This window comes from Mirounga angustirostris, unplaced genomic scaffold, assembly GCF_029215605.1.
Source record: "Mirounga angustirostris isolate CCGP_5_RB_7025 unplaced genomic scaffold, mMirAng1.0.hap1 SCAF_5, whole genome shotgun sequence".
Lineage (NCBI taxonomy): Eukaryota > Metazoa > Chordata > Mammalia > Carnivora > Phocidae > Mirounga > Mirounga angustirostris.
The window spans coordinates 116,306,096-116,320,276 of record NW_026991713.1 but is presented as its reverse complement, the minus strand read 5'-3'; the positions used below and the strand labels follow the sequence as shown (position 1 = coordinate 116,320,276).

The 14,181-nt window shown below is 36.4% G+C and overlaps 1 protein-coding gene across 3 annotated transcripts; it reads left to right on the top strand.

The window, feature by feature from the left end:
• The first annotated feature begins 60 nt into the window (after positions 1-60).
• On the top strand, positions 61-12,910 carry THNSL1 (threonine synthase like 1). 3 transcript variants are annotated; one of them, XM_064591952.1, is made up of 3 exons: positions 61-116; positions 5,946-6,119; positions 7,355-12,910. In XM_064591952.1, the coding sequence occupies exon 3, from the start codon at positions 7,403-7,405 to the stop codon at positions 9,632-9,634; it is 2,232 nt and encodes a 743-aa protein (XP_064448022.1). In that variant the 5' UTR covers positions 61-116; positions 5,946-6,119; positions 7,355-7,402; the 3' UTR covers positions 9,635-12,910. The 3 variants fall into 3 exon arrangements, with proteins under 3 accessions (XP_064448022.1, XP_045730229.1, XP_064448021.1); XM_045874273.3 differs by lacking the exon at positions 61-116 and adding an exon at positions 235-393; XM_064591951.1 differs by lacking the exon at positions 61-116 and having other exon boundaries at positions 5,682-6,119.
• The last annotated feature ends 1,271 nt before the right edge of the window (positions 12,911-14,181 follow it).

The following is a 14,181-nucleotide window of genomic DNA, read 5'->3' as shown; positions in this document are numbered from 1 at the left end:
TGCGCGCAGGCGCCAATCCCGGCGAGGGCGGGGCGAGCCTCTGGGGCCACGCTGAGCACGGCCTCTGAGGAGAGCAGGCGGGGTGGGGAGGAGCCTGAAGAACGAGGAGGATTCAGGTAGGTGGAGCGGGGACCGAGAGTCACGTGCCCGGTGTGCAGTTGCTCGGGCGTGGGTGTGGCGGCGGGCGCGCAGGCCTCCACCGACGCAGGCGCAGAGAGCGCTGCGCGGGGCTGGGGGCGGGTCAGGCCTAGCGAAGGTCTTGGGCCCGGGCCGTGGGCGAGCCGGGTTGAGCCCCTGAGGTGTGGCCCTCCGTCCTGAGGCGGCACTGGCGGCTCCTGGACGCTCCTCCCCGTTTTCTTTCCTTTCCCCCGTCTTCCCAGTGTGATTTTCTTGGTGAGTGACTTGAGGAGAAAGGGAAACTGTAGAAGCCGGTGCGTTCCCATTGCATGCCTTGCCGCACTTGGTTCCTGCCCCTGTCCGCTACTCCGTCGTATCTCAACCATGTCTGCGCTCGTTCTCCCCGCTGCTTCTGCCCCAGGCCGCCCGGAGCTCGCGGCGCGGCCCTGCTCGCCCCCTGCGGGAGTGCGCGCCCACGCACGCCCCGCCGTCCGCCCCATCCACCTGTCGCGCCGCGGTCCTGCCCTCGACCGACCTCTTTCTCCGTTCTCTGCTCTCAGCCCGGTGTACCTCCTGGTCGCGCCCTCCTCTTAGGTCTTTATCCACAGACACGTGGACTTGCTGTTTTTTGAATAAGCAGGCTAAACCAGGAGAAGCCTCTTTAAATGGGCCCTTGAATTTTTGCCCGTTCTTGTGGTGTCGCTTTTTGAAAATTGCCTTCTCGGGAGCGGTTTTGTTCCGTTTTGAACCGTCTGCTCTTCCCTAAACCTATTTAGGCACGTATGACTGCTGAAAGAAATTCATACAGAAGGCTTTGCGATCCCGAGTCTCTAAAAGACATTTTGTCAATATTTGGGAAAGAGGATAGTTGGTCCGAACGAACCTTACGGAGGCCATTGCCCACAAGGAATAAAGATGGTCAAAGATAAGAACCAACACCAGTTTCGGGCATCTCACTGCCAGGGTGCTCGGTGGAGATAAAAACAGCATGATGGCTTCATTAACCTTTTAGTTCCGACTTAAAAGGCTCTGCAGAATGTGTGGGTCCTTCTCATTTGGGGCTCTTAGCGAAGTTCATTAGATAAGAATAAATTTAGCTTTTTCTTATCCAGTTGATAAGATTTTTTAATTTTTATCCCAGGAGTTGAGCATTTTATTTCAGATGAGTGGCATGTTGGAGATGATGCTCCTGTTCCTCACATCAGATCTTCCACTTTTCAAAACGTTGTTTATGTATATACCACTTTGTCGGTTTCCTTTCGCCTTTGGCTATTATGTTTTGGGTTTGGGGGGATATTTTGTTTGTTTTTGCTTAGCAGGTATAGAGAAAAATTCTCTTTATACATGCCAAGATTTGAACTAAGGACTCATAATGATAATGCCATTAACCAAGTGGATGGCCATTGTTCAAAGCTTATACATTTTCTAACGAAGAAGAAACACTTTGGGACGCTTCATATTAAACAGTTCCTAAAAGAGCCAAAGGGCAAAGCATGATTTCTCCAATTAGTAAGTCCCAACCAACCTTAGCTAGTCTTGACTTTCTGTTACTGAATACAGTAATTTCACTGCTATCAGTATATTTATTGTGGCTTTAAAAATACCAATTTATGATCTCCTCACCATAGTATATTTAGTTTACAGTCGTGATGAAGTTGTTAAATCATTTAGAAAGGAGCTTTTTCCCTTAGATACTTGGTCTATAATTCTGCTTGCCTTTTGAAAGCATGTTTACAAAAAAATATATTTCTAATTTTTATAATTCCCTCAAAATGGCAGTACTGTTCAAGGAAATATCTATGTCCACTATGCCCACAGGGAATTAGTATTAGTATACTGACAGAGGTCATGAACTTTTTCTGTAAAGGGCTGGATAATAAATATTTTAGGCCTTTGCAGGCCAAATGGTTTTGGTCAAAACTGCTCAACTCTACTGTTGTGGCTCAAGAGCAGCCAGCCAAAGACAATACAAAACAGATGAACAAATAAATAAGCAAAGTTGTGTTCCCATGAAACTTAATTTACAAAAAAGGTGGTTATAATTTTGCACAGATTTGGCCTGTGGGTTATAGTTTGCACAGACCCCTGCTATAAATGGTTTGTACATACAAGTTAGAATTTTTTTTGCTAAAGCTTAATTCTAATTTACTTAGATGAATAAAATGAGGTTAGGTGGGAATATAAAAAAGACAATTTTCTAGGAAGAAAAATAACCCTGTATAAGAGATATTCTTTATAATAATATATTTTTAAGTTATAGAGTTAAAAAGGGTACTTAAAAAGTCTTTTGGATTAAATATTCAAGACCATTAGGGTATCTAACAGCAAAAGGTTAGCAACAGGAAGGGCTTAATCAGCTTTGGTACTAAGATAGGGGCAAAGATGAGTGATGAACTTGTAAATTTTACTTTTGATTTAAGATCCCTCTGATTACAACATGACACTGGAGTGTGTGGTCTTTCCATCTTGCTATTTCCAGGGAGGTAATTGCTGACTGACCTAAAGGCATGTTGGGAGGATTTTTGCTTAACAGTCCAGAGCAGCAGAACTTTACCTCCCCCTGGCTAGTTTATGTCCTAGGAAATTTGCATTTTTATTATGTATTGGAAAACAATTTATTTCTGTAAAAATACAGTCATTTTTAAGAATTTAAAAAAATACATCAGGATGCCTTCATAAGATAATGGACTAGATTTAGTCATTCTTCTGAGAAATTTAGATTGCATTAATATAGGGTGACAAGCATAATCATGGCATAAATGTTTTCAGAAGTTCACTGGACCACAGCCAGTTCTCATCATGAAATAATTTTTAAAGTGCTATGACTTATGTTTTATTTCGGAATAGTATGAAACAAATACTTTAAATGGGTGCCAAATGCTAAATCATCCTGACTAAATAGGATTTGGATAATTTCCCAGAGGAATTGGAAACTAGGTAATTTTATAATGGAATTGAAAAAATTCTTCTAGACCATTTTGGAAGTAAAAATTGATAACAGGTATGACTTTAGTTGATTAGTAATCATCTAGTGGTGTCCTTAGGAAAACATCACTGTAAATAGGTTGCTGAAAATTAGTATGAATTTCTGGTTTAAAAATGTAAGTTTATTAGCATTCATAGGAAATAATTTAAAAGTGATTTAAAAAGTGATTTCTTTTTTTTTCTTGAATTCATTATTCAGTTTTGATCAGCTTGCCAAAGTAAAATTGTTAAATTTTGTGCTAAAGTTCTTGCTGTGAAACCAACAGGCTTTTCATTTGTCTGTTTGAAGGACAAGTGTCTATTACTTCTAAAAAGTATCCAGTGGAATTCGTGGATCAAAAAACCCCATTATAAGTGAGCAGTAGGAAAACCTATTTAAAAAGTATTAATGTATAATGGAGTTGTGTAGATCTTCCATCCTCTGAGGAATTAGAGAGTATGACTAAAATGTTTTCATGAAGAACCCAGCTCTACAAAAAACACTTTAGAACATCGATACAGTAAAACCTGAGTACTTTATGGCCAAGAGATTTGGTCTTTAAGTACAGCTTTTGTTTTCTGACTCCTCGACTTCCATTTAATTTGAAAAAGTTTTGTCCTTTGGCTGAAGAAAAATTGCCTATTCATGACCACTAGACTGAAATACATACTAAAATATAAATAATTGAAAAAGCATAATAACATGGCTTTGAATCGTAAAGGAAAATGATATGCAGTTAATCCTCACTTTTCACAGGTTCCATATTTGTGAATTCTACTCACTAAAACTTATTTATAAGCCCAAAATAATACTTGCCAAACTTGTGCATTCATTCATGGACACACGCACAGTGGTGAAAAATTGGAGTCTCCTGATGTACGTGCTCCAAGCTGTGGTCAAGCAAGATGATGTTCTGCCTTGCTGTTTGAGCTCAAATACTGTAAACAAAAATGTCCTTCTCCCATTCTAGTTAGTGCCACATTTTTCACATTTTTGTACCTCTAGTTGGTGGTTTTGCTGTTTAAAATGGCCCCGAGGTTGCTGACGTGCTGCCTAGTGTTCCTAAGGTAATTAGGCTATAATGTGCCTTACAGATAAAATGTGTGTTAGATAAGCTTCATTCAGGCTTAAGTTAGAGTGCTGTTGGCTGTACAGCGGTAATGAGTCAACTACATATATATATGTATAAATTATATATTAAAAATATAAAAAATATATAAAATGACTTTAAGCAGAAACACAAAACAAGCCTATGTATTGCTCAGTTGGCAAAAATGTGACTTGAGGCTTGCAGAAACCTAACCCTGTATTTCCCCTAGGAGCAATTGGACTATTCACTGTTCACTAATTCAATACTCAAGAATGATGACTTTAGAGAACATAATACCATGAATAATGAGAATTGAGTTTATTACCTCTTAAGTAAAGACTTAGTTTCCAGATGAAAGTTACATACTGTAGATATTATTCCATCTTGTCTTTTGGTTTGCTTACAATGGATGTTGAAGCCCTAAAATTAATTTGTGGCTAAAATGTTACAAAACAAAATTTAGTATGTTACTTAAAATAGAATTCATCATCTTTATTTTTCTTTTAAAATGATAATAAACTGCCTTTAAAACTGCCTTCTGCTATTTTCAGGAAGACTTTTATGGTCAAATAATATACTAAATTAAATTAAGCTGTCATAATTTTCTATTTTTAATTCATATAAAATAAAGGAAAACTAAGGTTATAAAAGATAAGGCAAAGAATGCATAACATTTGTGTTACAGTCTTCTACTTTTAGTGGAATTGGTGGTAAGCATTGTAGCAACCAACACAAAGTGAAAAAGATCAGTTAAAAGATTTAATGTCCAGAAAACCAACCAGCTACTCAGGTAATACTACAGTTACTGCTAATACAGACATCAGAAAGTTACGCATTGGGAACTAAAAAAGAACACACACTCCTGAATAGCAGGTGAAGCAGATGGTTTTAGAAAGTGTTCCCCTTCCTCCAAGAAAACTAGCTGGTGTTAAAGTACTATACTAGAATACAGTTTAATAAAAGACTTTACCGATATGGTTCAAGTGTATCCTTCTCTGATCCTTGGTTTATGGCAGGGAAAGAATTAGACTGTGCATAGCAAAACAGTTCTTGATTCATGGCTAAGTACCCATATTTTCTCTGAAGGCTTATAAACTAACCAAACCATGAAAAAATACACCTAGCCTTGAGTCTAGATATTCTGATTCAATTTATATGTTTTTGGTCCATTGCCATTGAGTGATAATAATATTACTATATATGAGAATATTCTTATGTGCCAGCCACTATGATATGTTTTGAATTTATTATAAACTCAATTAAATAGACAAGGGGTACCGGTGTGTAGCAGACACTATATTTGCGCTTTTTATAGTAGATATTACTACATACAAATCGTGTAGTGATTCAGATGGATAAAACAACCCACAAGAGTAATTCAAACACTCATTTCATAGCTTTAGTCCACTGATTTAAATTTTTCTCTCATCACTAAACATCCAGTTAAGTAATTAAAATTTCAGGTGTCATTGTGAGAGATTTTATATTTGTTCTTATTTGGTTATATTACTGTCTTTCATACTGCTTGGTGGAAGAAATTCCTTCAGTACTGTTTAATGAAATTTCTTTTCCATTATAAGACACAGATGTTAAAAAAAAAACAGTATCTTAATCTTTTAATAATAGATTTGGGGAAACATGAAAAGGGTCAATTCATTCTTTTTCTGGACTTTAACTTTTTCAGGTGGATATTTTAATAATAGACCAGTCTCTGTGTGGAATTTTGTAACGTTGTACGCAGTGATGATTAACTTGAAAATTTTTCTGTTATAGACTCCGTTTTTTTGCAAAGATTGACTTTGCCTCAGCATCAACAAACTCTTCATCTGAGATTGGTTCCTGTGTGTCATTTGGTTTACAAGTCAGTGGGAATTAAGGACAGCACATACAAGCTGAAAAGCCAAATAAGGAAATGTATTCCTTCTCTTGACGGTTCTAATTTAACTTGTAAGTTAAATTCAGTGTTAGTTTTAAAATGGTTTAAATGTTTAATTACAGAACACAGTAGCACAGATAATCAGTAGTAAATGATTAAAAGTTTTCAGAATGTATTTGAACATACCATCTGATATTTAATATGGCTTAGTTGCAGAAAATGTGAAAAGCCCCACTAGATGTCTGTGGAGTTCCTTTAGTCAATTTGAATGAACACTGCAACAGTTACTAAATTGCATTTTACATACGACTAAGAATTTGACTTGTCTGGCATACATTTGTGTTTTAATGTTGAGTACATTTCCAAAGACAGGGATTTGAGCAATATGGGGAATTGCAGAGGTTCTTTGGATGCCAGAATAATGATTTCCTCTCATCATTGGAAACATTCCTGAGTTTTTTGTTTGTTTGTTTTTATTGCTATCACTGTAGAGTTTGGAATTTGAGTTAAGTGTCTCCACTGATAATGTTTAGAGGACAGAAACAAAAGTGACGGTTTCATGCAGATAAGGTTATAAATATGTAGCCTTTGACTTTGCTGTTAATTATCAATTTTTCTTAACTATTTGCATAATATTATACCTTTCATTTTAGCTTTTTTAAAAAGGACTTCAATGTGAAAAATATCTAAGGATGATTCTTTACAATATGCATATAAAAGGCACATAAGAAAGAAAATGCCATACCTTTGTCCTACAGTTTGGAAAGTTATTTAAGCATTTTGTAAGCAAATATTCTACTTCCCTGTTGTGAATTTTATGAGAAATTTATGAGGAGCATGATAGTCTGTCAGCATGTTAGTGTAACTGAAGTTAGAAATTAAATATAAAGAATATTCAGCTTTTATGAATTACAAGTAAATAGCATTCCAAATAATGCTTGTTTATATGGGTTATAAACCAAGAAACACTTTTCATTACAGGAAAAAAAATACTAATCTGATTTAGTATGTTTTTTTTTTTTTTTTTAAGTATCTATGATATGGCATTTTCTGAATAAAGCATTGCCTATAGTTACAAATTTTTAAAGTTTTGATCACTTGGGCTTGAGATTGAAAAGATTATTTAAAGGATAATATGTAATACATGAGAATTTGGGTTTGAGTACTTTAAAAAATGTCCCATACATTTGAAAGATTTCTAAACAGTTTAGGTACCGTGGACATGGTTATTTTCAGTCCTCTTTGGGATTTTAAGTTTGTTGAAATTAGTAACCAAATGTCTTTTTTGTTTTTATGTTTTGAAAAGGGCTAAAGCCAGTTTTTAGGTTGACTTGGGCAGAAAAGTGAAAAGAGAATGCTCCACTTTAACCGATGTCTGCATCTGAAACAAATAGCCCAGAAATGTTTTCCCAGTATACATGTTAGAACGGATAAACATGTGCAGCTGTTTCTTTCAAGAACCCTTGCACTTGCAGAATTCAGGAAGTCATGGCACTCAACCCACTCTCTTGTTGGAGACAAAAATATTATCCTGATGGGACCGCCTGGTGCTGGGAAAACAACAGTAGGCAGAATAATAGGTCAGAAACTAGGTTGTTGTGTCATAGATGTGGACGATGATATCCTTGAAAAAACCTGGAATATGAGTGTGTCTGAAAAATTACAGGATGTTGGTAATGAGCAATTTTTAGAAGAGGAAGGAAAAGCCGTGTTAAACTTCTCTACATCTGGAAGTGTGATTTCCCTTACGGGGTCCAATCCAATGCATGATGCTAGCATGTGGCATCTGAAGAAAAATGGGATAATTGTATACCTGGATGTACCTCTAATAGATATAGTCAGCCGCTTAAAATTAATGAAAATTGATAGGATCATAGGTCAGGATGGTGGAACATCTGTGAAAGACTTACTTAAGTTTAGAAGACAGTATTATAAGAAGTGGTATGATACCCGTGTTTTCTGTGAAAGTGGGGCTTCCCCAGAGGAGGTCGCTGACAAAGTGCTCAGTGCAGTCAAACGGTACCAAGATGTGGACTCAGAAACATTCGTTTCAACAAGACACATTTGGCCTAAAGACGATGAACGGAAGGTTTCAACAAAATTCTTTAGCGAAGCAGTGATTGAGGGGTTAGCTTCTGATGGTGGACTCTTCGTTCCTGAGAAAGAGTTTCCAAAATTAAACTGTAGGGAGTGGAAAAGCCTCGTAGGAGCAACCTACATAGAAAGGGCACAAATCCTGCTGGAAAAGTGTATACATCCCGCTGATGTACCTGCTGCCAGATTGGGAGAAATGATTGAGACTGCTTACGGGGAAAACTTTGCCTGCTCCAAAGTTGCCCCAGTCCGGCACCTCTCCGGCAACCAGTTCATCCTGGAGTTGTTTCATGGACCAACAGGATCATTTAAAGATTTGTCTTTACAGCTTATGCCTCATCTTTTTGCACACTGTATTCCACCAAGTTGCAATTATATGATACTTGTAGCTACTTCAGGAGACACAGGGAGTGCTGTCTTAAATGGTTTTAGCCGTATTAATAAGAACGATAAGCAAAGGATAGCTGTGGCCACGTTTTTTCCTGAGAACGGAGTAAGTGATTTTCAAAAAGCACAAATAATTGGCAGTCAGAAAGAAAATGGATGGGCAGTGGGTGTCAAGTCAGATTTTGATTTTTGCCAGACAGCTGTAAAAGGCATTTTTAGAGATTCCGATTTTGCTGGCTTTCTTATTGTGGAATATGGAACGGTCTTAAGTTCAGCTAATTCCATAAACTGGGGCCGACTGCTTCCCCAAGTAGTTTATCATGCTTCTGCATATCTTGATCTTGTTAGCCAAGGATTTATTTCTTTTGGAAGCCCGGTGGATGTCTGTATTCCCACAGGAAACTTTGGTAACATTTTAGCAGCAGTGTATGCCAAAATGATGGGAATCCCTATTCGCAAATTTATTTGTGCCTCTAATCAGAACCATGTTTTGACTGATTTTATAAAAACAGGACACTATGACCTAAGGGAAAGAAAATTAGCACAAACCTTTTCACCAGCAATCGATATTCTTAAAGCTTCAAACCTGGAACGACATTTACACTTGATGGCTGATAAAAATGGAAAACTAATCACAAAATTGTTTAATCAACTAGAAGAGCAGCATCACTTCCAAATAGAGAAGACGCTAGTTAAGAAACTCCAGCAGGATTTTGTAGCCGACTGGTGCTCCGAGGGAGAGTGTCTGGCAGCTATTCATTCCACCTACAGTACTTCAGGGTATATTCTGGATCCACACACTGCTGTTGCAAAAGTGGTTGCAGACAGAATGCAAGACAAAACTTGCCCAGTGATTGTCTCGTCTACGGCTCATTACTCGAAGTTTGCACCTGCTATCATGCAGGCTTTAAAGATTAAAGAAATCAACCATACCTCCTCAAGTCAGCTTTACTTGCTGAGTTCCTACAATGCATTGCCTCCACCGCACGAAGCCTTATTAGAGAGAACGAAACAGCAAGAGAAGATGGAGTACCAGGTTTGTGCAGCTAATGTGAATGTCATGAAGAATCATGTGGAAAAACTAATACAAAATCAATTCGTATAAAAAATTTTTGAGTAAAACTTTTTTTTCTGGTGATAAGCATGCAGTAATAAATGCCAGACATTGATTTGGAGTACAATAGCATTTTCCTTTTTTTGGTAAATATAGCTACATGTAGATCTATTATCTTTTGGAATTTCAAATAACCTGATCTCTAAATCTGAACATTGTACCTGCACATGCTCCTTAGAACCTTATAATCTGGAAGTGACCAAGGGTGGCATAGTGCATGGACCTTTGTGTTGTGCTGTGCTTTGCACTCGTGAGGGATATATCAGTTTCCACGCCCTCATCCCCACTTTTAAGTGGATCAGAATGTCTGGTATTCAATTTGGCAATTAGAATATTTAAGCGTAGTTGTTAAGTAATACATCTGTAACCATGACTAGTTTTCTATTAACTAGAAAGATTATTTATCATTGACATGTCTAACTTGTATGGAAGAAGTAGTAAGTTCATCTGTTAAGATAGGGCCAGGGTTTTTACATCTCTTCCAAGTCCCATTTTGGACTACAACTAATTCTATGTATCCTACACCATCCAAATTAGATAAGTGCTCTGTCCTTCACTCCCCTTTGGATGGTTATAGTTAGGGTGATATATTTTGAAAATCAAGACACATGATTTAAATCTAGGATGTAATAACATAACTAGTTAGTAGTGGATATAGAAGTAAAATTATCTGTTTCATGAGAAAAGTTTTCCAAAATTCAGAGTATTTTAATAGTCTTGATAGAAGTATATTTCTAGTTATAGGTAGCAGTTTTTCTGTATTATTTAGAGTCCATTGTCTCTCTCTTCGATGAACATAGTCTTTTTTGGCAACTGAAGTCACACACAGTTGAAAACACACCTATCTAGCTTTTCTTTCTTTGTAGTAACAATAATTTTAACCATGACTTACATTTGTGAATTTACTGGATATTTTATTTCTGAATTAAAGATTGTTACTGAAAGGATCTGTAGTGTAATGGACTACTCTCAACCACAAGATGGCATTCCTGACATAATTTGTCTTTGCTGATAATATTCTGCCTCATTTTCTAAGAGAACTACCTCCATGAAGAAACATATTAAAAGTTGTAAAGAAAAAAATTTAATAGTTTAATGAGTAGAAACAATTTGTTTAAAAAATACTAAAAATCAAACCAATTTTGTGTTAACATTGGATGTCTGGCTTGGCTTCTTCCAAGTAAGTTCTAAAACCAAAAATTGAAAACCAGAAGCAGGGACAAGAAAATAATGGAGGATTCAAAGTTCAGTTATTCACGTATTTTTTTTTTCTTTTGCTTTTTTTAAGAATATCTGTTTAAGTAGATGACATATTTAAAAAATAGAACAACAAACAGCTAAGTGTTCACTGTATGAGAATGCACTATTCTTCTGAAAGGGGGAGCAACAGTGCTAAAAAAAAAAAAAAAAAGGACATGATTTCTGTCCTCAAGAACTATAGCTAGGGAGACCACACAGAAAAATGAAGCCATGTACAACACAAAAGAGTGACTGCAAGATGGTTTATGAGTAAGTAAAAAACGAGTGATAAGGGTTAAGCGCTGTAAGGATTAAAAGGAAAAGGAAAGGATTGCCGTGGAATAGTCAGAACAGTTTTCACAGAAGACGTAGAACCTGAGGTGAGTCTTGAAGGATGGGAAGATTTTCTAGGTGAAAAGGAAGGGGAAGTATATTCTAGACAGAGGCCAGGGAAACACATAAGGTGAAATGCCGAGGACAGCACCTGCATTTGTCTGTGGTCAGTTGTTTCTCTCACTGCCCCAAGCTGTCACTTGATGCCTTCATTTCTTCTCAAAGCCAGCTCTGCCCTTCCCCTTGGAGCCTCATTCAAGAGGAGCGAGCCACCATATCTGATGTACTTTGTTTCCCATCATCAACTGTATAAATCTGTGCCTGTTATTCTTAGCTTTCCCCACCGCCCTCTGCCTGAATGAGACACGCTCCTCCTCCTGTCAGAGGCAGCCCTTCACGTATGCCTCGCCTCATCAGTCATCCCTGCTGTTTCTTCAGCCTCTCCCCTCTGATGGAACCTTTCTGTCATTCAGATGCTCTCTTCATATCTTAACAAGAGCAAAACAAAATCTCTGAAAACATTCACATTTCTTCCCATCTTTTATTGCTTTACACACAAGATCAGTGCTCTTCAAAAAGAGTTGTCTATACAGTCACCGTTTTCTTGCCTCATTTTCTCTGTATACATAAAGTATATGTACAGTTTAAGGAGGAGTAATAGAACAAATACCCATGTACTCACCACCTTGCCCTAAGAGTAGAACGTTACACCTCTGATAGCCACATGGTCTCCTCTTTGATAATGTGCACTTCTTTCCCCGAGGCAGCCACTATCCTAAATTTTCATCATTCTCGTTTGTTTTTATAATTTTTCATTGCTTAGTTTTGCCTCTTTTTGAATCTTAGGTAAGTGGTCACACTGTATATTTTTCCATGACTTTATATTTTGCTCAAGAACTTTAAAATCCATCCAAGCAGATGAGTGGAGCCACAGTTCATTAATTTTTTTATTACTATATATATAATATTCCATTGTATGAATACCACAGTCTATCCTTTTACCAGTTAATTGACGTCTAGATTGTCTCATGTTTATCTATTCTTGTATGCAGTAGGTGTACTGTTTTGTAAAATTTGTGTTGAAAACTAGTGAATATGGACTTTGAAACATTTGTGCTTCTTTCCAATAATATGTAAAAATAGGTTTCATATCTTGGCATTATTAAAATAAAAACTTGTGCTTTATCTATGAAATGAAAAATTGTTATTGAATTTCAGGCTGTCATAATTTCTAGCTTTAACTATCTTTGAGAAATTGTTTTATAATGTCATAAATACAGCAAGTTGAAGATTTTTGAGGAAAAAATGAGATTTTAAAATTACATATTAATGGAAATCATAAAATAGGTTTCCATCAAAATAGATGGTAGAAGGCAATAAATTGTTTTGTATGAGTTTTTTTTGGATCGTAATAATTCACTCTGAAAACCAATCACTTATGGCAAATACTGTTTCAATCCATTAAATAACTTATAAACCTTACATAATTCAAACTACTTAATGTTAATTTTCTTAAAAAGGCTATGTTCATGTGAACCTCAAACCCATAAAAACATAAATAGTACAGTTTTTGTCACAATCCCGGAGCTTGAATAAAATCTGCATATGAAATAGGTATTTGTGTGGGCCCTGTGTGTGCACTCCAACCATTAGAATCATTAGTTTTATCTCTTCAGACTTTAAAAACAAATAGGCTCTTTTAAAATCAAAGTTAGCGTAAGCTCCTCTGATTCAAAAAAGTAGAGCCAAGCAAGTTGCCAGTGTCACGTAAAAGAGACCCGTCAGAGACAAGAAACCAAGTCAGCATAATGTCTAGCAATACGCTGATCGATTGGCAATATTTTCACGAGAGCTCTACATCAAAAAGTTGAGTTTGCTTCCTATAGAAGGGTGCATTAGTCAATTTAGCTATTTTTGTTTTCAAACCCTTTTATCTCTTCCTGAGTTCTTACCGACTTTCTTCATCTAAGTGGTGATAACAATTGTCTGGAGTCACTGCATTGAAGTTACATGTGCAGATGTGACACTAATTAGGTTATTATCATAGACTTTATTGAGAGTTTAGTGGCCTATGAAACACAGACTTGCTAATGGCAGGTTGAATTTCATTCATTAATACTAGGAGAGTTTATAACTGAAATTACTTAAATCCTCAGTGAATTGTTTTAAGTAAATTCTCATTTTTGATGAATGATCCTGAAATTAGTCAATTTAATATCATCTCATAGTAAGTTTGATGGTATCCTTGCAAGGCTTTTTAAACAAATGCTTTGTTACTACAATTTTTCAAAATGGAAACTTTGAGACCAATATTCTAGAGTTCATGAGAAATGCTGAAAAAAGAGAAAATCCTCCAGGAGCCATTTTGAACAGTTAGAAGTTAATTTTTTTTGACAAAAAGGTATGTTCTTGGCACTCTTTATGGCACAAATATTAAGACATGTTTAATTTTATTTCAGAGTAAACTAGGCTTTTTGTATTCATGGTAACACTAAAATTTAATTTAATTATATGTGCAACAATAGGTTTTCTTTGAAGCCATGTTAAAAATACTGTTTTGGGTATTCTTTATAGCATATACCCCAGATTGGTAATTCATGTGATCTTATGTCATTTTCCTCAAAATTCGAGGACTTTTATGTTTCAGAATATTTTGTGTACAGCACTCATCATCTCATGTTCTTATTGAATAAATAGAATTTTGGAAACAATTTTTCTTGCATAAGATTTAAAGTTTTTATTTTAGTTCTTTTAGATGTGAATATTCATCTGTTACCTAAGATATCTGTCTGCTCTTTTGTCAAATAAAATGGAGACTCGTCTGGTAAGACCTGAAGTTAATGTAAGGTTTGATTTTGATTTGGGTTCCAAAAAAAATTGTCAAGTACATCTGTTTTTCCTTCATCTGTCTCAAAACTGGATTCACATTTCTTTTACCTAATTTAGTTACTGCCAGTCTCTGTTAA